This window comes from Bombus pyrosoma, linkage group LG3 (genome assembly GCF_014825855.1).
Source record: "Bombus pyrosoma isolate SC7728 linkage group LG3, ASM1482585v1, whole genome shotgun sequence".
Taxonomy (NCBI): Eukaryota; Metazoa; Arthropoda; class Insecta; order Hymenoptera; family Apidae; genus Bombus; species Bombus pyrosoma.
Window position 1 is genome coordinate 2,601,237 of NC_057772.1, and position 25,887 is coordinate 2,627,123.

At 44.4% G+C, this 25,887-nt stretch overlaps 1 protein-coding gene across 3 annotated transcripts in view; it reads right to left on the bottom strand.

The window, feature by feature from the left end:
- Positions 1-25,887, bottom strand: part of LOC122566393 (rho GTPase-activating protein 20-like) — a 177,965-nt gene that overhangs the window by 7,253 nt on the left and 144,825 nt on the right. For all 3 annotated transcript variants that reach the window (XM_043723585.1, XM_043723584.1, XM_043723586.1), the window contains one exon: positions 47-235. In XM_043723585.1, coding sequence (XP_043579520.1) covers positions 47-235 — 189 coding nt within the window. The remainder of the gene's footprint in view (positions 1-46; positions 236-25,887) is intronic.

The following is a 25,887-nucleotide window of genomic DNA, read 5'->3' on the forward strand; positions in this document are numbered from 1 at the left end:
TGCGCGAATGTATATGTTAGTAAAGCGCGATGAAACAGACAAGTACCGTGGTAAGGACATCTCGTTCGTGTAGCCGGAGGTTATCACCAGGAAACAGTTCCTGGATACGATGAAGATCACCCTCGAGCTGACCACGTTGAAGAACGGCGCCACTCCCGACGCTTCCGTTTCCGTTCTCCACTAGGTTTCTCGCCTCCTGGCCTAGGTACCTCTCGTATTCGGCCAGCCTCTGGACCTGCAACATTTAAAAAACGTTTTCTCGTTAGATTTTCTCAGTAAATTGTTCCTCTTTGCATTCTAGATTGTATCATAGGTTGGCCAAAATTTTTCTATATTTTATTTATACCAGGATTGCGAATGTAGAACGTAGCTTGTTCTCTTAAAAATGACAAAAATGTTGATCGATATTGTATTCGATATATTTTTTATGTTCTACCCACAAGGATCATTGTCTGTTTGAAAGAAGCCTGACCTATTGGAAATTACCGAATAACGAACAATATCGAGTATTTTCGTTCCTTCCTGAAGATATTTTGCACATTTAACAGCGATATTCTTAATCACATATTAGAAAATTTAAAAAAGATTCAACAAATAAAGCTGGAAACGTAAAATATCCAGAGAATTATTCCTTTGCATTACCAACTCTCGCACGCTCTCGAGAGACCAGGCTCGAATGATCGCACCACAGTGAATCGATGAATTTTGCGCAACACTCTGCGAAATCCCTCTACTTCGCCACAATTACGATAATGTGAAGTTCCAATGGTAAGATTGTGAAAGCAGGAAAAGGAAACTATTGGGAAACGGGGAGTGTGTTCGTTTTCTCCAGCGATCGACGCACGAAGTTACTCAGTGATACCGGTCGGTGAGTCGTAACGCGAAATGCTGCCGCGACAAAGAATCGACGCGAACTTTTTCAATCGCAACGATCCGGATAATCGTCGTCCGCGATACATCGAAGCGAGTTATGTAAATTCACGGCGACTCACCGTTCAATCACGTCGTGCCGTTTCGTTCGAGCTAACTCTGCTCGCTGGAACGAACTTCTGCCGACTTGCGACCACGCGATCGGTTGATTCATTGCTTAATTGCTACGAGGCACGAGCTGTTCGCATCAGCTGTTCGAATTTCCGTTACTGTTTACGATAACCGCCCACGGATTGGCCGAAACTCTAGACCCGTGCCAACGTTATATTATTGTAAAACAATTTCATTCTCGAACTATGTACACTCGTGAGTCTTAGCTCATTTTTATTTTTAACGCCACTTCGATGATTTCACGTCGATCATGTACCTCAAATTTTATACGACTGCAGAAATTTGTTAATACGAGAATGAAATATAGAACTTGATGAAACAATAATCGGCCGTTGAAGAACAAGTTTACTTTTGTCTTTCGTGAAATAAATAACTATTCTGAGAATCACGAGCGGGGGTGTACACGTGAGACATCGACAGAAATATCGTGGTGAATTGCAATATTCCCTGACTAGTCGATTCGTCAAGGGTAAGTACGCCGACGTTTTTACATTGCTCCGTTTATTATCCGCACCCACACGTGCTTCGAAATTTTCAATTAAAATGCGACCACCGTGGTGCGTACCACCCACACAGAACCGGCTTTCGTAACGAAAGTGTACGCACCACGTACTTCTACGTCCGTGTTCCGCTGCGTGATCGAACCAGGAATCGGATTTGGTATCCATGGTCCATGTACAAACGAGGTAATACGAATCTACCGAAAGCCGGTCAAATCGCGGTTAATCCCACAGAAGGCAGAGGCTTAAGACGAGCCGCTAACGAACCCAAATTTCACTATGTCGTCGATTATTCGATGATCGATCGTCGAGGATTGAGCAATCGCTTCGATATTATCATAAGCCAACACGTGTATTCTATAGTAGCCCCCGTGATACAACGAGATAGTGAAATCGGTCGAGTCTACGTCACGTTTGAAGTCGCTGAACGAACTTTCGTCGTTGGCAGAGAATTACTTACGAAACGTGGAAATTCTCCGATGTCTTAGAATTCTGTCAATCGTGATTTAGCGTTGGAAGAAAATACGCGAAACGGCGACTGTTTTCTCCCAGCGATATAATTTATAAAACGGACGTCTGTATTCGATAAATCAGTTGGAATCGTAACACAACCTCCGTAAACATACGCAGCGATCAAACAGTCGGATAGTTATATAGGCGATTTAACAAAAAGCGACGGCTAGCCGATCAAAGAATGGGCTCTATTCGCGATAGATGATCGAGCAAGAGGCAGTTCGTAGCGTAAAACAACTTAGAGAAGACAAGGTTAGCCGCGAAAATTGAACTAAATTACAAACACCTGCGAAGAATACGCGGTTAGCGATCCTTCCTCTCGAACTTCAGTGAGAGACGTTTAACTTGAAATTACAGCCGGCTGCCAGCGAATGGTTCGCGGTAACTCTGCGCCCGAGTTGATTACTTCTTAATAAGGTACATAAGTAGTTTAGATAATACTTAGGTAGCGAACTCTTTACAGATTTCAGATTCCCATTCGTAGATGCTGCATCGTTTGATTAATTTAGAGCCCCGTCATATCGTGGAAACTGCTATACGATCGCAAACGGTGTTTCAAACTCGCAATTGCTTCGATTCATTCGATCGCAACAAATTCTTCTCACGTTTAGTATACCTACGTTCGACGAGTCGGACATGTAACCCTCGTCCATGAACACGTCCACGTACTTGATGAACATCTCGATCTACGAACGTCGATCGTGAAATACGTTTCTGACAACGACACGCGACAACACGCCACGAAAGAAAATATACGGGACAGCCGCGGACGTCGAGAGGGAAGGCGTGACGAGGACCGGTTGCTCGCCTCAGAGCTGCCAGACTGACTACAAGAACGGAGCGAGATTTCGCGCGCAACACACCTCGCCCCGTGATACATCTTTCGCGTGCAATGAATCATCGGACCACCGGAAGTAATCGCTTCCACCTGAGTAGAGACTGTACCTCGTATGTCACCGCTTTTCTTATCTATGCGCCTTCTCGCGTGACGAGAACCAGGAGACGTGCAGAACGCGTGGCCGAATACGTTCTCTTTTTTTCGCCATCGTGTTTTTTTATCGTCTTTTATCGAGATGGAAAGTTTTCTTGAGTGGGCCGACCATAGAGAACGATTGGGCGTTCTGTGTCATCGAGAGAGATCTTTTTCCTTCGATGGAAGACCTTCGCTTTAATCTGCTAATCGAATTAGCTGCGATGTTGCGAAGGAATATTTTGGCGATCGTGGAAAGAATTTTCAGTGGCGAATTTTATTTTCTTTTTTAATACATTCAATACATACGGATATTTAATAAATTTAGCCAGGATAGAAATTTGTTAAAAATTCTACAAGATTATCAATTAATCTTTTGATAAATCTAATACGCATCTAATACATTTGAATACTTAAAGGAGACATTTCAGAAATTTATGAAAAATTCATACTAAATTTATTTTTTTTTAAATTCCTTGGGTTTCAAGAATTTTCTATAATCCACAAAGTATTTCTCTGCGATATTGCAACTAACCGTAATCAACAAAAATCTTCGTAATTACGAATATTAAAAATTATCCGAATATTTTCCCTTTATCATCTGAAGATCCGCTCTTCCCAGGACTGGAATAGCGCTTGATAATCAGGATCACGATGGAATTCGTTCTAATCGTAGTTCCTTTTCTTCATTCTCGTTTTACCGACGCTAGTTAGGTTCGCGATAATTGCCGTGTTCGACGTGCTTTACGGGAGTCGGAAAATTTCTCTTTCACGGAGTAATTTTTACGGTTTGACGCTATTGGCATTCTTCGATGCGTATCATCGACCACGAGGCCACATCCAATATCCTCTCTCTCTTCTCTTCTTTACTCGTTTTCTTTCGTTCCGTTTCCCATCGTCATTGTTCCAACGACACGTACTTTTACGCGGCATTCTTACACCGGCACCGTTTCTGGGCCCGTTTTCGCACACTTTCACCGCGCCACATCGATTATATTCTTAGGAATAGCTGGAACATGGAACGCGGCGTTGTACGCTCGATCGACGATCGATAATCGTTATCGAGTCACGAGCTGGCCCACGTATCACGAGACCGAGTCATACGTACTTATTTTCTTCTATTTCCTCTACAAGCAACGACACATAGTCGCAAAACATTCGTACGAACGTACGAAAGCTTTGAATCGCTTTCTGTACACGATATTCTTCGCTCGATCGAATCGACCGGCCTTTTTGCTCCACCAATGTCGAAACAACTCGATCGATAGAATATACAAGTCTTTCGCGTTCAAATACATCGAACACGTGACGCACTCCAGTTCCCAGACATTTTTCTCAGTGGTTGTTACCGATTCGCTAACAGCCTAATTGAATTCTTTTTTTCAACCTTCTGCAGACAGCGGCTAGTACATCGCTAAGAAACACACGGAAACGAGATATCCCGTGACACGTCTGAAATATGTACGTTCGAATTCCAGAGGTTGAATACTAATACCAGCAGCTTTCACGATGAAACATTTTATACTTGGTTTCTTTCTTTTTCCGACTAATCCTCATATATTCGAGAATCCTCCGTGTCTACCGAATAAAAGAGAAGAAACACCCGTCGTCAGAGCCACCGAAATCCTCGATGCCACGGTTCGTATGATTCGTTCCAGGGTTAGGCACAAAGAGTTCCATCCCAATCGCGTCTCGAGATCAGCGAAATAAATACTTCACCGAGCTCGAGTGCTCTCCGGTACAAAGGAACTTTTGCTGGATAGGTCGTAGAAGAAAGAAAGAGCTATTCCAGGGAAACCGTAGGAAGGTTTCTTCTTGCAGGGTGGCTTTTCCAGGGGTAGGTGTCCTGACCATGCACAAGAGGCTGCTTGTTAATGCAGCTCGACGAGCCTCAGGATGCCTTCGCATATTAATCAGCGGCACAAAGGAGCGACATGTATGTCCTGGGGACTCGCGAGAGCAAAGAAAGCGACGTGTGAAAGAGAGAAAAAAAAAATCGGTGAGGTAAGGAACGTACATTTCGTTCCGGAGAGGATTTCGACGGCGCTACAAGCGCCGACCGGTTAAATTATTGCTAATTAGCATAGTAAGCACGCATCGGGGGGAAAAAAGGAGACCCAAGAGGTACGTGTACTTTTCTATTCGAGAGAAGTTGCGGCTCGACAAGTCGTGTGCGCGATCGTAAATCGAGCTTTCTGGCTCCGGGCGTAGAAATCCGATTCCGCGTATTATTCCCGATGCTTTGCACAATCGACGCGTCTACTGTACATTTATCGCGAGACCGCCGTTTTTATCCACGTCAGGTCGACGTGCGATCTTCTAAACTGCAAAGAGGATTGCGTGCGTGCAGGCACTTCTAGCGCAATATAAACTCTGTATATATATATATATATATATATATATATATATATATATATATATATATATATATATGCCAAAAATCTGATAATCGACAATATGATAAAACCTGTCAAAAACAAACGTTGATACTCGCGTAATACTCGATAACTGATAGTAATTGAAAATAACTGATATATCAAATTTCCAATTATTGTACTCGGTTCATGGCGAAGAAGGGCGACAACAACCGCACGATACACGATAGAATCCTTTAACCGTTCGCAGCGATTCTTCCCGAGTGACGAAACCTAGGGAGCCCGTTGCTTTTGTGTCGCACTGTACAAAGAGGAGAAAAAGTGATCGGGCAGAAGAGGGCTGGCGGCGGTTAATTTGTCGGCCGGCCGGCACGATAATTTGCCCGTCGGGGTGATCAATCATTTAATTAGTCAGCGAGAACGTGCCCGCGGCTGGAAATTGTTCGAACGCGGTGAATGGAAGAGAAAGGTCGCGGGGATCCGCGGTGACGGCCTTTTTGCCTCGGCTCCTCGGCGATACGTCCACGAATGCATACATCAACCGGTGCCTGGAATACGCACGGATATGGTACATATAGCTCTTGGTCATCTATCTGGAAGCGTACTTAAACGTATCTACCGTTATACCATGCTCCAATCGACGACCTCGCGACTCCGAGCGTTCGAGCTATTTCTCGACGGACTGTTTACGCCTCTGCGCTGTCCAGAACGCGATTCCAGCCCGGATGACTCTCGATCGACCACTTGGCTGACCTCCCGAGGTCCACCAGCGGGTTCTGATTAACGCGACGTCGGGATAAGAATCGTGAACGAGAATCAAGAGGATGACTGGGTAACGGAGAACTGCTTCTTTCCCTGCGAATTTCACGGGTCAACGTCTCTATGAGCTAGCCAGGTTCGATTGTTATCGTGTTTTCTTCGACGAGATAACGAGTTTGCTGGTTAATAGGGATCCCTTCCATGAAACGGTTCAACGGTTCAACCATGTGATGATTCCTAGCTTTCTTGTTCCCTACGAGTGTTCTCTGAACTGGTAACCTCTTTGTAGCGTTATTTATCGTCGCGATCTTATCTCTGTTCTCTTTCCTTTCTTTTGGCTCTTATACCGACCACTTTTCTATATTGCACCGTAAAACGAACGCGACCAAGCAGAGCTAAGTGCGACGCGAATGATACGTAGAGCCGCGAATAAGACCAGCGAGATGATACAGGAGCAAGCCGGCTACTTTACTCGTACTGCTCGATTAATAGAACCTGACTACTGTGACCGATAATACGCCGCAGGCGAAAATTCGTACGAGAACGAGACGAATATATTCCGTTACGACTAATCGAACCGGAATCTTTCACTTGCCTTCTTTCCAATCTCAGTACGATACTCGGTATATTCGTTACAAAGCTGTGCAATGCCATCTGTAGACGAGAATCGAGCTCTGCGACGTCACAATTTTTTTTAGCGATTGCGGCAATCGCGAACGGCGAATGGAAGTCAACGCGGCTGCGAAGGCTCGGCGCAGGCTGGAATAACTTTTTCCATCCAGCATCCCGACGTTACGAGAACGGAGAGCGTGGACGGGTACTACATACGCACTCGGAACAAATTGCTGGGAGGCTGACGCAACGTAGAACACCTGTCTGGAAAAGTTACAAAATCCGCTTCCTGTGGCGGTGATTTACGCGGCGACCACGCTTAGATTTACATCCGAGAGAATCGATATCAACAGAAACAAATCTTCCTTCTGCCCGCCATTGGAAACACCGATCGCTGGCTCGATCAATAAAAGGCTCTCTCGCCGAACGATTCTACTCCGAGAAAACGTTCCGTTCGTTCCTCGTTGGTTTCACGGGTATATCCTTTTATCCTTTCCTTCCTTCTTCGCTCGTTTCTCGCTTCTACGCACACGGCTGGCCGATCGCGGCGGTTCGTTTATATAACGTAATGGGCATTAATAACACGGCATCGAGGTCAAATCCACGCGGAATGCATAACGCGCGTACGAATGTCGAGGAATGCAACGTGCATTACGTACGATATATAGGCGTGCATAAACGAGCACGTACAAGAGGCACGTTGCAAGAAACGCGAGGATATACGTCGACTACCGAAGGGATTACGAAACACCGTATATCTACCATGGACGATAATTCCGCCGCGATCCAGCTGGCCCCGTCAGGAATATGTAATAACGCGAAAATAAAGCCGAAGATCTCGCGGAGATGTTCGACCGATTCGATCTTGTCCGAGGCTGCGTTAATCCTCTTGCGGTCGTCGAATTTTTATCTTTGGATCTTGTTTGAAAAAAATTTTTTTAATTTATCTCGTTTTATCGTAATATATTTCAAAGTTACGTTTCATTAAAGTTGTACCACGAATCCAATATATATATATAGTTATCGTTACGCGATACCGACAACTGCATCTTTCACGAAACTTTATACACGTGTTCACGTCGCACCGATCGTAAAAATTATTCACATAGCTACATAAGGCATACGTGTGCGTTATACGCGCTAATTAAAAAGATGAAAGTATTTTTACCAAACAACGTATGTCCTTTTATGTCGTCGAAAAATATTCGAGATTTTGTCAAGCGCGTCAACATAAAGTTGGTGTGCACCCAAGGCAAATACCCCGGAGGGTGTCCCATCGATTTCTTCGAAAGAAAGTTCGGTCGTAGCCGTGACGCGCACGGTGAACCTGTTCCTCCGGTCACCGATCCATTGAAACGAGCCTAACGGACGAGGAACACGACGATATACACGCCGACTACCGAGAGCCGGATTACGAAACCTCGACTATCCGCGAGCAACGATAATTCCTCGACGAAGCCACGACACGCTCCTCTGCCCACATTCGCCTTTCGCCGTTCGCGTGTGACGCTTTACAGGAACAGAAGAATCTTCTTTGAAAGGGTTCGACAACGGCGATACAGAACGCGGCTGTACGATCGAATCTTCTCGTCTGTTTCAAAGTCCACGGAGTTTTCTTGCCAATATTTCTCCAGTCTACAAGACACTCGGAAAAAGTTGATTTCTCCTCAATTTCCACGTATCGTGACAAGTATCGTCCGTTCGTATCAATCGCCGTAGCTTTCCACCGATCGCAAAATATTTTATCGATCTCGCCGGGTATTTCGAAGAGTACGCAGCCTCGAAATCTGTCGGATAGTGCGTGGGTGGATAAGAGGAATCTAAAATCTGGTCGTGGTCCAAGAGAAACAATAGCCACGCAGAGACGATCCCATCGTATTTATTTATTATACCCTTCGCTAATCTGGATAAAAGACCACGATCGTAAATCCCTAACCACAGAAACGCACGAAACAGTCGAGCTTTTTATAAAAATATCGAACAACATTCCAAAGCGTAAAATATAAGGACGATGCACGTAAGAGGGAACGATGGTTACTTGGGTCGAAATGAAGCGATTCCAGTAATGGGAAGCAGGTGGTCGCGTAAAAATTCACCGGTGCACGATGTTCATTCATTAAGCGCACGCGATGGTAGAGCACCGCGTGTACGGATACAGTTCGCGGCGTATAATAGTAATACTGGAAGCGGTCGAGCGAAGGCAGTGCCAAGCCTTGGCTTAGATTCCACCTTTGTCGCGTACGCTAACTCGCGATCAGTGGCGTAGGGCGGTTCTTAAGTCTTTCTCTCTCTCTCTCTCTCTCTCTCTCTCTCTCTCTCTCTCTCTCTCTCTCTCGAATCTTGCTTTGTACGGTACTTTCTCCACGCAGCGGGATTGTGACACGTAATTGCATACTTTCGTCGACGGGTTATGATGAAAGTTCCAAGCAGAAATCAGCGGTCTTTCGCTTGCCGTACGGTTCTTTCTCGCTGTTTCGCCGAAAACTTATTTCCTTTGCCTTCGTAACGAGCAAAGAAAACAGATAAAACGAGCGTAATTTCGATACCGATGTAACCGAGCAACAGCCGAAGAAGCAGGAAACGATTGAATTTCTAGCGAAAGACGAGAAAACGTGAAAGACCGCGATTCTACGCCTCTGCGTTTACACGTACACACCTTTACTATTTAGCGGCACTTCGTAATAACAACTGGCAAAGGTATTCGAACCACGACCAAGGAATCTCATTCCGTTCACCTCGATGACGGAATTCCGATAGCGGAGAGGCTGACCGAGCCTCTGTCATGCCTAGAAGCTTCGTGCCGTACCACGATCCTAGCGATTCAGCTACAAACGTTCAACGCTGCCGTCCCGGTTTCTAACTAACAATATAATCCATCTCCACCACTCACGTTAGTCTTCCAAGACTTCTTTTCAGATCTACAACCGTCAAGTTAGACACCGAGGCGAACGATTTCACTTCGACTTCCATTCCATTCCATTCCATTTCATTCTGGAGAAACGCGTCGAACGTTACAATTTGTTGAACGATGTACGATCGATCGTGAGCCGTCTACCTGACGAGAGAGATCCAGGCTTTAATCCCTGACAGGTAGAGGAGTCTTATTAGGCACAACGTATACCGTTAGCCATTCGGTCGGTAGACGGCGGTGGAAGTCGGGCGACCACGAGAACTTGGCACGCGTGCGTTTCTTCTAATCGCGTTGGCCAGGTCTGTAACCGATTTTTCGACCTCGAACAACGAAAGTCGTAGCGTGTCGCGTTCGCTAGTCCGATCACAGGGCACCGCATACAGGTTGTAGGTTAACGGGTTGAAGACAGACGGCCCGTACGTTAACGGCGTAACAACGATAACATTGTCGAGGCACGAGCGTCGCGTGCTTTCTCTTCCAGTCGTTCCATACTCCATACCGAGCCGGGTATCGATCGATCGACAATGGAGACAAGACTACTCTTGTAAACATCCACTTGTGATAAACATTCTGGTAAAAGTAAAATACGTCTGTCCGATTTGGCGTTACGTATATTTTTCCGAAAGATTCTTTTTTTTTCGATCGTAGTAAACTAGAAAATGTCAGAGGTTATGCCGTGGAAAAGGAAAAATACCGAGGGAGTTTAGGGAACAAAGGGGATGCGTTCGATCTCTCCAAAAAAAAAAAAGTAATCTAATTTGACAACTGAGTGGGCAGAAAGAAAGAATCGAAAAGTTGTGTCGTCGGACAAGGAGAATCGGTGCCGATGAAAGGAATTTGGTGAATGGGAGTGCCACGACTCGTTTTTCCACTACAATGGCGCTGCCGTGAGAGATAGAGAAGAACTGAAGAAAGAAACAAACTCACTGCATACGTGCATCGGGAACCGTGGAATTTCTAGAGATCATAGTCGACAGCTACAATCACGATATCCCAAGGTGATCGAGGAGGATCTGTCGATATCGAAGACGAACAGAAATTTCGAAACCTACCAAGTAAATTCCCTACAGCGACATCGAAAGTCTTTGACGTCATTCCGTGAAAGAGATGGGACCGATAATTGCGCTTCTCCTGGCAGACGTCCGACCACGCCGCCCACGATTATTCTCTCGCGTGGAAATTCGAGCGCGTTCGAGTTGTAATTCGTGGCAGCGACGCGGTCGTTGATTCGTTCGGAAACCGAAATCGCGTGGAAAGTTCCTCGAAAGATTCGTAGCTTTTACTCACGAGATATTCATTGAGCGACTGGTCCGCTGAAAGAAGAGAGAAGAGAGAACTTCGCTGTAACCTCGTAAATAGCTCTGTTTACGAATTTCCGTCCATCGCGTATCCGCTCCAAAGACTCGGGCGTCGTCGTAGCGCCACCGTTAAATTTGATGCGCAGTTAAAACAGTAAAAATGGCGTTTTAATCATCGGATATTGCGTATCTTTCGTATTTTTCATGCTTCTTACGAGCTGTGCTCACTTTCCATGGAAGAAAAATCGTGCAATTAACGCGACGTCGAAGGTATTTACGAGAGGGACGAGGCGAAAATCGACGAGAAGCAGCAACGACAAAAAAAAAATCACGATCAAGAGGGGAGAGAAAAAAGAGAGGAAGCGCAGCGAGATTGGTCGGAGTAAAGTCAGAAGTTTCACGGTGAAGATCTGCGATAGCGAACTGAACGACGACAGGAACAGGGGAGGAGGGAGAGGTGGGTGTCCTTGAAACATGGTAGTTAACCACCACCAGCATCGACCACGAGGGACCATTACCATCGTCATGGATCTCGTCCACGGGAAGAGAGCTTGGAACGTAGATTAAGGTGCGTGCACGCGCCCCCATCCACCGATAACGCTATCGAGGCAAAATCAAAGCTTGTCTAGCCTAATTTTCCCATTCATCCAGATTTTCTGCTTATCTTTCTACGATCGTCCAATTATTGGATTTTGTTGGTGTTCTGAATTTGGGAAATGCGCGTAGGACACTGCCGCGGATTAGCGAAGCTCTATGCGTGGAAACAGTTGGACTTTGATGCTGTTCCATTCGGTTACACATCTCTACGAACGAACTGTACAAGTGGAAGGCGCTAAACGAGGAGTTTGCGAACGATGAGTTTCGAGTTCGGGCCTCTCGAACGATAACACGATAGCTGTCGAGAGAAACATTGGTTTTGGAGCACCGATTGTCGCTCGTACGTGAGAAAAAATTAGCCTTTATCGAGCACGCGATACTCGACAGAGGTCGATGCTCGTGCATAAGATAAGAGCTAAAACGGAGCGATTACAGGCGGACGCGAGATACTTCTTATTTTGTGCTTTTTCCTTTTTTCTTTCTCGTTTCAGTTTCTCTCAAGCTCGGGCCTAATAAATAACGGGGAGTTTAAAATCAGGAATAAAAAATCTGAACAATGTCCGGGAGAAACAAAGAGGCTAAGGTCTCGATAGAATCGTTGCTGTAAAAATAGATCACGGAGCGGATCGTTGGTACAGTCGCGGCACCTTTTTGCTCCCGTTCGAGATCGTAAATCGGCTCGTAGCCCGCGGCAGGTAGCAACGATACAATATATAATTATAGTGTAACGTACGATTTAATTCTCGTTCGGGCTCGCGCAAATTATTCGCGCGTGCAACACTCGTCTCGGAGAAGGCCGAGAGAGAAGAGCTGTTCGAAACCAGTCCGGGCCGCGCGAAATTGGACCGAAATTTAAAGGTCCCCCGCGTTCGTTCTCGCCTTTTTCTTCCTCTCGAAAGGCTCTCTTCTCTTTGGAACGCAGCAACACCGAGAGAACGCTTTATGCAAATTTTCTTCGCGAACGCGTTCGGCCATGTAGCAAGGTCGTATTTTAACGAAAATATCGACCAGCTTGCCGCTTCGCGTTTCGTACACAGGTGCAAAATTACGCGTAATAGCGGCAGCCCTCGAATCAAACAACTTCTTCTTTCGAACAGAGTGCCCTGACGGCCAAGACTAGAAACGACCTCCTGGATGGAGAGACAAAAATTTGGTATTCGACGTGGATTCGTCGTCGAGCGAAAGAACGAGCGGATAGAAGAGACGCGGAAATTCTTGCGCTCCGCGTCACACTCTTCCTATTTCAAGAAACGAGCACCGCTTCTGACTACTCTCGGCGACGCGAGGGCTTTGAAGACCGCCAAGACCCTTACCAGGAAATGCACACACGGAGCAAGATAGAGACCAACCTCTATCTCTAGCAGGTCCGCCTCTCTATCCACTCTCCTTCCTCTCACTTCTTTATTACTTCGGCTCCTCCGCCGCCTTCTTCTTCTTCTGCTCTCTGCTCGAGAGAGCTCTTCCTGTTGTTAGTTCGCGGCTCCGAGAATGATTCCTCATTCGTCACGAACAGGTGCGGACTTGATAAACGAAACTGCTTCGGCCGTGGTCTACGTGGAAATTAGTCGCGAGGAAGGAAATAGACGACCGCAATAACCGACCTGACGCGACGCGCCTCTAATCGGATCGAGTTTCGCGCGGATCGTTAACTGTTCGCGATGAAATCGTGTCGAGAGATGCTACTTAGTTGGTGGTAGACTCGATGTCATCTTGGAAATTCACGTTTCGCTGAGTAAACGATAACCGTATTTTGATTAGAATTCGCGGTAGGCGTCGACGGTTTATTAGCAAAACCGTAATTCGCCAGACACTCCGATCGTCTCGTTCTTTGGTTCAATCCCTTCGATAATTATATTCAGTGCTATTTAATCAATTGCCAGGAAGAGTTTGCCAGGACAATTGAAAATTTCGTAAAACAAATCGTTGTGAAATTTTTCCACAACCTAACTAAAAATAGAGAGAATCACGGAAAATTTATACTGCGTTCTCTCGAAATATAGGCAAACTTGTATACAAAATTTTAATCTCGCGGTCCACGATAATCGTTGGATTTAATTTTTCTCTCCTAAAAGTGGCGCCTCCAAATGAAGTTATCTTCCTAAAGGAGAATTTACAATAAAGAGGAAGAACGTAGAGTCTTCAAAGAAAAACTGTTTTGCTTTTAACGCTTTGTATACTCATTGATCTCGTGCACCCTGGTCATGGATTCTCGCATTAGGGGACGTTTACGACGTATAGGACGCGCCGACAGCTGCATAACGCGTCGAGAGAAACACGCGAGAGTGTAGACACGTACAGAGAGAATCGCGGCGCACCGAGTGACTGGCGCCTTTAACGAGCATACTTTTGACATCCTTAAGAGGGATCCTATAAAGCGCGCGAAGGGTCGTGACAACGACCTTGTTGACGTGCGACCAAGGAGAATGGCCCTTAGTCATCGTAGGAATGTCCACTAAACGCATATACGGCTGCCGATGCACTTCCTCTATCTGCCAGAAGTTAAAGGAAACGACGCGGTTACGCGTATCAGCTGTGTATCGAATATTCTTAATGGAAGCCACGGATTCGTCTTTCGAGTAATGCAGTCGACTATTCTCTTTAGTCCTAATATGTCTAGCGGCATGCCCCAAATTTTGTCCATCTTTTAATAAATCTCGGATAGAATTAAATTCAAAATTCAAAGTGAAAATAAAAAAAAATATTTTAACAACATACTCTTCGCGTTTCATGAAAAATGAACTTTTACTTTGACTTTATACCTCGTTGTATATTAAACGAGTACATCGACATATGAAATATTTGTTAAATGTGACGGTACAAAAGTGAAACGAAGTGTTAACGACGAAGAATAATTTCACGTCTACGTACATCACGGAATAACGAAGATTTGGAATTCCATTAAACAGGATCGTGATGAAAAAACGTAGATATTCTAAACAGCATACCGATAACGATAAATGAACGATGAAAAATGTATCAGGTGGAAGGTGGCGATTCCCGGAAAACGCGTGACAAGACAGCCGGCAGACTGTGCGCGAGGATTGCAGTCAGCATACGGTCAATGCACCAGCCCAGTTTTCAAAATAACTTCAAACGCGCCTATTTGCCTGTCTCGTTTCCACCATACGTCGTCTTCTTCTTTCCCATCGTTTCACGGAATCGAGAATATCCCTCTCGGACATTCGCAGACTGTCTCTTGACCAGGCGCCAAATCGCCCACTTTATATTTGTGCACCGACACAAGAATATGCATAGGCCGATTCTATAATCGTGCGTGGTCTACCAATTGAATCACTTATAAATACATCACCGAGACTCGGACGTAATTGGAAGAAATTTCTCGGCAATGTGTGCGACTATACACGTTTCTCATACAGCTTTTCTTACCTTGTTCCGATTCTTCGAGCAGACGTTTCTGCAACTTCTTAGTAAGATCCTTGAAGTCTTCCTAAAACACTTTGACGTCATCTCCAAACGCATCAACATTAACACAATTAATTTTGAAATATAGTTTAGAACATCTTTATCCTGGCAATATTTACGGAATATAACAAACCAATGATATACAACTTTCACTAAATGACACAAAAATAAAATTCAAAATATAGTTGAAGCACGTTTGCAATAATAATAATTTGAAAATTCGTTGTAATATTCAATTTTATAGCAAATGCTAGTTAAATAATACCACAGTAACTAGTTAAAAGTAAACTGTTCGTTGGATCGTATGTCGCGAAAACAGATTCACGTTCAAATCACACGCGTGTATCGTTAAGGTATTAAGACCGGCTTCGAATGCAACCAACAGGATCGATGATGCTTCGAGGATCGACTGGCTCACGTCTGACAGCCGGGGTTGCGGGCTACCACCGATTATCCGAGGTGACACTCTATTGGTCGGTAAAGGAAGTAAAGCTACCCCTAAGTCATTAGCGTTTACAGTCGGATTTCCTTTCGCTCTTTATCTCAGTGACGTAGAGATTTCGAAACTGCTGAGAGCTTATCTATCCTGCTCGGCTTTCAAAACGGTTGAATAATGTTGTCGGCAGTTGGCGGGAATGATAGGAACGAGCCAATAACGTTGATCGCTCGAGAATGCAATCTTATCGATCGCACGAGACATTCGAAACAATTTTATTCTACGTTTGCAATCCATCTTTTTATCGATCGTTGATGGTCAAAAATATAGTGATTATTGAACTAGGCATTTTTACAATTATAATTAAAGAAGTGGATTTTAAGTAAAAATTTGTTTCGTATTAATATTCATATTAATATCAATTTCAAATATTATAATACGGATAGTTTGAATATTTTATATATTTTCGCACACCCTTGCACGTTTACGTTTCTCTTGAATTTTACTACAAAGCATAGAGTGATTTTCCCTATTTGTATAACGTTATTATTTCATAGAATATGCGATATCTCCAATATTACTTTTTATATAACGACTATTTACCTATACATATTAGCCTAACAGTATCTTTCGGCAAACACTAAAAAACACAGCTGCCCACATTTATTATAAAAGAATGAAACCTTTCCTACATAATACTTCCGGTGTAAATTTCCCAAATTTGAAAGTATTGTCAAGAGAAAATTCAGCATACAAAGAGACATAATCGTGTAGAAGAGATAATATTTATCAACCTCATAAATATTCAGTACTTCTGAACGAACGCATACTTAATATCCTGGATAATAAAATCGCATGTAACAATACCACGACTGTCTAAACAGTGGGTCCTCATTTGGAAATTGTTTCTTAAATTTTCCGTATTCGGTTGACCGCGTTTATGGCGGTCACACCCTTAGAATCCTTTTTATAAGATCGCAGGTCAACTAATAGCTATTTTTGCCTATTACGGTTTCAAGAAATCCTTCCTTATCTGAACGAAAACCATTTTTCCCACAAATTTTCTTTTTATGACCAAATATTTATTGTGAAATATTTCTAAATTTATTATTCACTATATTTACTAATCCTTCGATCCGCATCGTTGCTCGCAGACTTTGACCTATGTTACTTGATTTATCGCGTTATCGTATAATAAGTGAATAAATAATATTAGCGTTAATAGAGTAGGTCGATCGATAAATTAACAGCGTATTTGGGGAATATCGGTCACCTCGCGCGATCGACTCTCAATCGTCTGGCAGAGGGACAAATATTTCGTGCGCTTCTGTCGGCGTCTTCTCTGTTTATTAAGCCACCGAATCGGATAATCTACTCGCGGAATTTATTGAGATATTTCTGTGCTTATTAAATCCTGTTAAGAATCGAAAGAAATATTAAACGCGCTAACAGAAAGAGACATAAATTCTTGAGATACGTAGAAACAGAACTGGAAACATTATATTTAGCGGCAAGAAGCACCTAATAACCCGAATGGCAAAGCCATGGGGCTCGTCTCTCGGTACCAAAGACTCAAAAATACGTTTAGCACGCGATGTAAAGAATATTCTTTTCGCGGGTAAGAAAAAGCGATGAAACGGAACGAAAAATGGGCAGAGAGAAACGTTACAACGGGTAACATTTTTCAGCGAACCTCTGGATGGATGACAGTGTTGCTCGTTTTTCGCGGTTCAGGGTGGCGACGATAATTTCGCCACCTGTCGTCGGTTCTCTTCGCGCGGCTCATATTATCGTCTTTCCCGAAGCCGAGGGGGTGTGTTTTTTTGATTTCGAAACCGGATACCCTGGATACTCGACGAGAAGCAGCGGGTAAGGGGAAGGACAGGTCGGAACGGCGCCAAAATAGAAACGCATCGGGGTGAACGCTACAAGTGGGACGTCGTGAAACGAACACACGTCAGTGACGACGACGAACACGAAGGGAGGAAGACGACGACGAAGAAGAAGAAGAAGAAGAAGGAGAGGCGGAGGAGGAGGAGGGGGAGGAGAAGCCGACGAAGAGATGCATCGAAATAACCGAACGACTGGAAGAAGTCCAAGAAGAAGGAGACTGTCTTTGCACGCGCCGGCAAAGAACAAGACAGTGCACGTCATTCACGAGACTCGAACGGTCTCTTCCTCCTTATCGAACCTTTCGCGATTGCGACGTTCCCGTGTGCAAAACACTCGTTCGCCTCGAGACTCTCGTGTCTACATAGAAAATCTATCCGTTGTCGTTTGCAATGTTTTTCCATCGAGCAAATACAATTCGAGTCGACTTGGAATCTGGTTGAATTTTTTACGTAGCAGCGGCGAAAAGGAGCGCAGAAAACGGTTTTCCACGGCGAGAGGTTCGCGTTCGCAGGATAAAAGCGGTCGCTGGTTTCACGCTCTGTTGGAAAACGAACAGAAGACGCGTCCTCGTCTCCGTTGACGAGGGCCGTGTCCAGTGTCTTCTACGCGCTCGTTATCGCGAGCCAGCGACCGAGGAGATCAAGATACACGGCTGGACTGTACGGTAGCGGCGTGGTCGTCGAGGAATTCGAAAAAACAATTTCGATAAACACGGTAATGGGACGGCTACGTTTAGCGGTTGAAGGTCCGCGTGGAATTTCAATCGCGTTACGACGCGTCTCCCTCGAATACTTGCACCGTCTTCGATTACCGTTGCACGGAGGGAAACCCTCGACACTCGAGGACTACGGGATAGTTTGCAAACTGTACGATTAAATGGAAATTCCAAGCGAAAGATCAGGTCGTCGACTCACCAGCTCTAGCTCCAGCTTGCGCACGTCGTAGTATCCCTTGTAATATTTGAACCACATCACTTCTCACTTCTCACTTCTCACCCTATCGAGCATGGTAACCACATAAAAGTAACGAGGGGGAAAACTCCTCGAGGATATTAAGAATCCACGATGAAACTTCCTGTATTACAGTCTGTGTATTATAGTCTTATATTATAGAATAATCGACGCATATGCAAACACGCAACACACACTACACGCCACCGTGGTCTCGTCGCTTTATCAAAGGCCGTGTAGAAGAGCACTTCCGGCGTGTCAGCGCGCGATCCCGTCTGCGTAGCATCGAACGATGGAATGAAAGAGTGTTCTGTTCGACGGGTTCGCTGGCTAGCTGGTATCGGTGTAGCATAAAGTTGGCGCAAGATAAATAGACGGAATGGAATGGAACGGTGGATCGACGAAGCCAGAAAGAGAGGAAAGAAGCGCGTGATACGATGCACTCGAGGACCTTTGGGAAACTGTTCGTCTCTCGGCATAGCCAACTCGGGGGCCAAGTATAGACGAGGGCTGCTGGTGTACGAGCGCGAGCGTTACGCTCTTTCCTCCCTCTGTGTGCGTGCTCGCGAGCCTGCCGTGTATGCACGGGGCCACTAAAATTAATTAGCCGTTTCATCAACGGGACTCCCTGGCGTTCGATCCTTTTTTTCCAGCCACGTGGGATTTCGCGCGACTACGGCACCGCGCTTCTTCTTCGTCTTGCCTCTTCGTCTTCTTTCTAACGTAAACGCGACACAAAGCGTTACTTGTGTATCCGAACCGGCCTTGCCTGTCAGATTTTTACGATAAATTCTCGTTAGCGTCTAACGAGATAATTAGAGGCGTACACGAGCGAAGTTCGATCGCATGCTACGACTATGCCGGCAGAATTACATTTTAGATTAACGTCTTCCGGATTAACTGCCTGCCGACTTCCGTGTAATACGTTCGAGAATTTGGAAAATTCGTTTATCTAGATATTTCTAAACGTTTCGAGGATATTTTACGCAAGAAAAGTCAGCCCTATTAAGGCTCGTTAGTTTATCTACGCGGCCTAGATCGCGCAGGCTAATCAGGTGTCGGCCGGTGAACCGTGATCGTTCGGTAATCAATTCCTAACGAGTGACGAACGAGTTTCTAAGTGGAAAGAACTATGTCAGGGCGAACTGGATTCCACTAATTTTTCATTGCCTTATGAATATTTTTGTGTTTGCGATACGACGATTTTAATGTCAATTCTGTCGCTCACCGTTTCAATGAGCCTCGTTACCCTTCGTCATCGAGAACGTGCAATTACGCCTACTTTCTCTCCGATATGCGATCGAGTTTACTTTGTATTCTATTCCGTCATGATTCAATTCACTCGGATTTACATATTATCTTTGCGCGGAGTTATTACACATTCGGAAATATCCATACCAGGACAGTGTCTAATTAATAATTACGACTGGAACTGCGTACTGGATCGGAAATGATCGCGATGTTTAAATAGGTGGTCGTGAAAATCCACGAAAAGTATTACCGATTCATATTCGATTATTCGTCAATACATAAACGAAATTGCCACGTTCTTCGCACATTGTCCGTGCTTTTAAATATACAAACGTTAATAATGATTTTGAAATGTGTTGAAGGTCACCGCTTTTAAGAAAACTCTACATCTGGTCTTTTTAGCTTTCTAAAGCACCGAAGCCATCGACAGCGTATAGACAAAAGACTGCGACGAAGACAGACCATAAACAGTCGACAGGCGACGTTGACTTGGGGGTTTTTTCAGTTATAGAGTAACACTGCTAGCGCGCGGATCTGGACCAGCTCATATTATTATTTCATTCTTGTAATTTTCACTTCCGCACTTCAAATATATTTGTCTATCTTATAATTTATCCATCTAATAACCTCAACAAAATGAAATATAAATTTTTCCTAAAATATGCTACCTCGGTCCTTCTATATCGAAGAATATATATCTTGTCTTGAATACAAGTTGATCCATAGAATAATCGAAAGCGGAAGAAAAATAAACGCGCGTCGAAATAGTGACGTTTGCTGAACAGTTATTTCACACGAAAAGCAGAGATCTCGTATGTTCTCTTATGGAGGCGATTCGATAAAACCAGTGCACCGAATCCCCCGGTGTCCCTGCCGCATGGTGCAAAGTTCTTGCAGAAAGAGAGGCTGCCGTTTTATATATAGCCGGTTGCAAGAGCTCGCTCGAATAAAAGTATTATCTAGCTGCGCGCATAACGATAACGTTTATCTGCCGCGCGTTTGTCTACGAAATACCATCGATTCGGTTAATTAGAAGAAGTTAATAGAAGAATTAATCTGGCTTACATAACAACGTTGGTTCGGCTGAGAAAATTCTGGTGTAGCAGAATTTTCGAACCCGGCCTCTTCCTCGAACCGGCAGGGCTGTTAAAATAAACTGGCAAAATTATCGTTTTTAACGAAACTACGATCATCTCCCTTTCTACGAAAGATATTACACTTTTTAAAACATCTTCAGCGTGCATCGCATATCTTTGAAATAACGTTTCTAATTATTTCAACGTCAAATTGATCGGGACGTCAGATTTTATTCGTGTGTTTCTACCAAATGTCGAAGTTACGTTCAGCAAGTGGTTTCTAAGAGGCGAATATTTTAATCGTCAGGACATAGTATATAAAAGTAGGTGTGTTACTGGTGTATAGGTTGGAGAACAAATCAGTAAATTAGAAAAATATTCTCGTTTAGAAAGTGCAACGGGGAATTAGATCGCCGGATAACCGAAGGACGATCACGAGTAACAGCGAGCATCGTATCAAAGACTGATTTTCAATCGATCTAACGTTCGATATTCAAAGTATAGAGATGTTCGTTTAACGAAAGACTCGTTTTTTCCCAATTTCTGCGTGTTATCGAACCGTTTTGCATGCTAACGAGACAACCGCGTGACTGAGCGACTAGCTGCGGTATCGCATCGCGGAACATCGCAGGCAACGGTAATTTACAGAATATTTATCGTCCCGGTTCGAGCTACCGGGAACGCAGTAAATTGTCGAAAGCGCTGATCGTAACATCGAAAATTACAAACCGAGGGTACAGGGGACCTCCTGTCCGAAACTGGTCGACCAGAGAGCAAGCCGTTGCTTACCGGTAATTAATTAACGAGCTATAAGGGCTGCTGGTCCACTGGCAAGGCGTCTGAAATTGATCGTGGAAGAACGATGGTTAAGCACAAATGAATTGCCTCGTTTGGGAAAAGTCAACCGACTTTGTGCGACCTTCCCCTTTCTATTTCCATCTCCTCCTACTTCTCCTTCGTCACCTCGTCCCCCTCTTCTCGTAACTGTCGTGTTCATTTGCATAAACGATTCACTTGTTCGCGCGATTAGCGATATTCCTCGAAACACCTCGAATACATTTAGTTCGTTTCTTGCTTGGTAACTTATATAATAAGTTCGATAAAAGACAATTAAAATAAGATTAAAATATTCGATAAGAAATCGTCGAATCTTTTCAATGTTTGAACGTTTCATAGGAAATCTATTTTTAAAGTTACGATATTTTAGGTTGTACAGATCTTAGCCAAACTAATTGATACAGCATGATTATCAGATAAAGAACAGTATCTTGAATGAGCGCGTTATTGTTCCAACGCGATCGTACACTCTCCTTCGTGCTGGATTATCTCCGCGTTGTTTGTCAATAAACAATTAAATCCGACAACTTGGAACACGATTCCATGCTTGCAAAAACTTTGAGAGACTCGATAAACCTTGAATCTTGATCGATCTTGACTCTCTAACGTTCCGATCGGTCATGGAAACTCGACATCTTGCGTCTACGATCTTTCGCGTTATACCCTACCTTTGATATCTCACGCAAGATACGAAGAAATTAGATAGCAATGGAGAATTTCAAAAGTTATCGAAACTTCAAAGGCTCAAGGTCTATCAAGACGCACGATTCAAGACTCTAGTAAAGTCTTTCGAACGTTCTATGTATCGAATCATATTCGAAACGACTAGGACTTTCGTAGCACAGAACTCTGAACTATACTTCGAAATTGAGATTCAAGAGACAATCGCTAGAAGAAGGGAAGAGTAAAACGTTTGATGGCGACGGAAGCGACAGTACACGTGGTTTCCGGGCGTCGTGGGGACACGATGGATCGAGTAATTAGAATGCACTCTTCCTACCATCACGCACAAAGGCGACACGCGGCTATCGATTTCTTGGATCTCGAACACGTGACCGCGAGTACCAGAGCCTTCTTTGAACTCGCTCTTCTCGTGAATAAATTGGAAAATCGTTTCTTAAACATCGACGATCTCGTCGAGATTGCATTGTCGGTCTCCCCTTGTATACGTAAGTAGTATACCCCTCTATGGAACTACCTACAAACGTACTTTCTCGACGTTGAATGACACGTCCTAAGAAGATAATCTTCGTTCGTAAGGTAAATGCGATTAACGAGAAAAATCATTTATAACGCGCGACGAGGAAATCGGGCTTATTGCCGAGTCAAGGAGTTTGGTAAGGAGGGACTTCTACTCCTACAGGGTTCGTCGTTGAAGCTCGAATCAACCGCCCTCTTCTAAATTCCTCGACGGCCCTACTCGTTTGCTCTGCGTCTGGAAATTTATGAACGGCACTTCCATTAGTCATCGTGTTCGTATTCGCGTTCATTTATTCCGAAAAACCATTGTTCGCGTACAGTTGCTTACGCAAGTATTCGAACGCTAGATATGCATCTGTTACGAATATATATATATATACATACACGTACTGTTGTACATTTTTAAATTTCAGCGCAGCAATGAAACTGGATAATCATCGGTAAAGTTTATCTATTTGTAGAGTTTAAAACAAATATTAAAAACGTATAAACGAGCTATGTTATCTGAGATTTCTCTTTGACACGTTGAATATTAATTATCTGACCGAATAAAGTAAAATTGATAAACGCATAAAAAACGGAGTTGGTCGGGTTTAGTTTCTGACAGACCCACGCGCAACATGTAACTGTGGCAAATGTTCAAATATTTTCCACTGTACGTTCGTCCATCGATTTATAGCTACCTCGCGTAGATCTTAAAAGCTCGTCCGTTTTCGGAACATCCAGAGATGTTCGTCCTTGTACTCGATGAAAATCGATCGCGACGAGACGCGCGTCGCGATAAAATGCATCTCCATCGAGTCGAATATATTTTACGAGTGGATTCACGGTCGATTAAAAGGGCAGCTTGTCCGTTCGTATCTTGAGCGATTAGCCGGGCGAATTAAAAGCGTTAAAAAGCTGGCTAATCACGGCGATCCAACGACATTTATCAATCACAGGGCGGTTAGCAGAGGGCAATATTAATCTCCGTGCGGACGCGCAATTATCGGGATAATTGCGACTCGAGCGAATGATTGCTATGTCGAAACGCGTGATGTTGCAGCTTTCGATGCACCCTCCGTTGCCACCGATTTATCTTGGAATCGCAGCCAGTTATTCGCGACCAATTATCCCGTTCGTATGATCAGCGGTTTCGGCCACACTCGCGCGTACCATCCATCGAAACCTATTCAAACCAACCTTCGTATTTTCTTTGTTTCTGCAAATTACAAATCGAATTTTTACTTCCCGGGACCCCGACGCAATTCCCCGTATAATTATATCGATTACCTATATAAACTGGAATTATGCAAATGCGTGGTATACGCGACTTTCATTCATAAGGTTTCAAAAATGTAAAGAAAATTGAGCGGCCGATTATTTCGACATATGTCATCGCGTGAAACGATTCATTGGGTTGGCAACTAAGTGATTGTCGTTGGGTGGTACTGGCAAAATCCGCAATCACCTAGTTGGCTACCCAATAAGTCAACGTGTAACCGTTTTGCATTCACGTTTTAGATCTTCCATTACAAAACGATATTTACTATGAAACGAGATCCAGCACTCGATAAAAAATACTCTTCGATCGTAAACACACCAACCTTTTCAACGTTAGATCTTAATATCGAATCGATATCACTCAGCGATTGCACGTCCAGTGGGATTCTCTCGCTTTCACCAATCGACAGGTCCTTAAAATATTCCGCGTTCGTCCGCGGTCCTGCTGAAATATGCGCTCGTAAATTCACAAGCGTCTTATTCATGCGCATCGTTAACCGCGAGATCGTAATTACGCAAACACAATTTCTATAGATAGGGTGTACGCAGACAGGAGGGAGGCAGCACCAGTGGTATCATCTGCCGCGTGACCAGGCGACTTCTGATTTATGAACGGCTCGGCCTCACGCAGTTTTCAAGATTGTATCTATTTTGAACGCTTCGAATTACATTTTTCCCGGCGGCCGGTGATTGGCTTCGCACGCTCCTACACGCACCAGCCCCCGTCTGCTCTCGGTCTCGCGCGCGTAATCTCGCGTTTCAACGGGCTCGCGGTGCCAGGCGTCGGAATTAATTTCAATCGATCGTATCTCGACCGCGCCAATATCGTAAAATTTATGAGGACCGGTCTCTTGCTCGCTCTCTCTCTCTCTCTCTCTCTTTTCCTCGCTGTTCGTAGACCGGCTGAAAAATCCTCTCTCGAGGAACGGGTATGTATACAGCGTAAACGAAAGGAAGATTGTTGAAAAGCGCGAAAGAACATGCTTGTTTCTGTTATGACGAATATAGCGAGGTATGGTTACTCGAGGCAGCTAAGGTTCATCGTTTTACGATTCGATCTTCAACTTTGCATAGTATCATCGAATCTGTTATACATCACGCGACTCTCTTAGTTTTTAACGTTATAACGAGAGAATGAGAAAATATCGTGTACTCTAGACTCGGGAAGAGAAAGTACCAAAACTGAGAAAATTACTCGAACGACTTACACTATTCGAATGGACTATTCGAATCGGTAAATATTCTTCTCATCCAGAAATAATCCTACCTTGTCCTAACGCTATCGTCTGTGTTTCCTTAGGGAAAATTCCAGTAATTGCGACGTCGTCGCGACCATCTCGCTCCTGGGTTTCAATTTAAATCAATGCCGTCTCGAAAAATCAATCATCGTCCGCTCCGCTGCTGACCGATATATCGCGGCGAAATTTATGAACCACGCTCCCATTAATCAATACTATCGGGTCGCGCTCGTAAAAATCGCAGATTCATTTCTGTTGAAAGGGGGCTCGCGCGCATAATTGCATCCTGGCTACGGAGAAGAAAGGGGTAAAGAGAAGAAGAAAGGAGGAGAAGACAGAGAGAGAGAGAGAGAGAGAAAGATAGAAAGGAAAGGCTGGGCACAATTTCGATTTCCATACCACAGAGGGAGGGAATACGACGTCCACTGGTGCGCGGTGGTTGGACTCTCGCGAGATACCGGACGATCATCTCCGCACGTCCGACGATTCCTGATTTATGAGCCGAGCAACGCGTGCACTTTTCAAAACTTTATCTCTCCCTACAAAGCTTAGGGTGGTGCAACGCTAGCTTCTCGCGTGTCCGTGCAATTGCACGGCACTGGCAATTATCGCGAAGCTCGAGAGAGTCCTGCGTCGATCGCCGCTTTGAAATCTTTCACCGCCTGTCTCGTGTCTCTTCCAACCCTTCTCTCGCATTTTCCTCCGATGGTTTATAAACAGTTAAGCGACTCGCGACAGATTCGT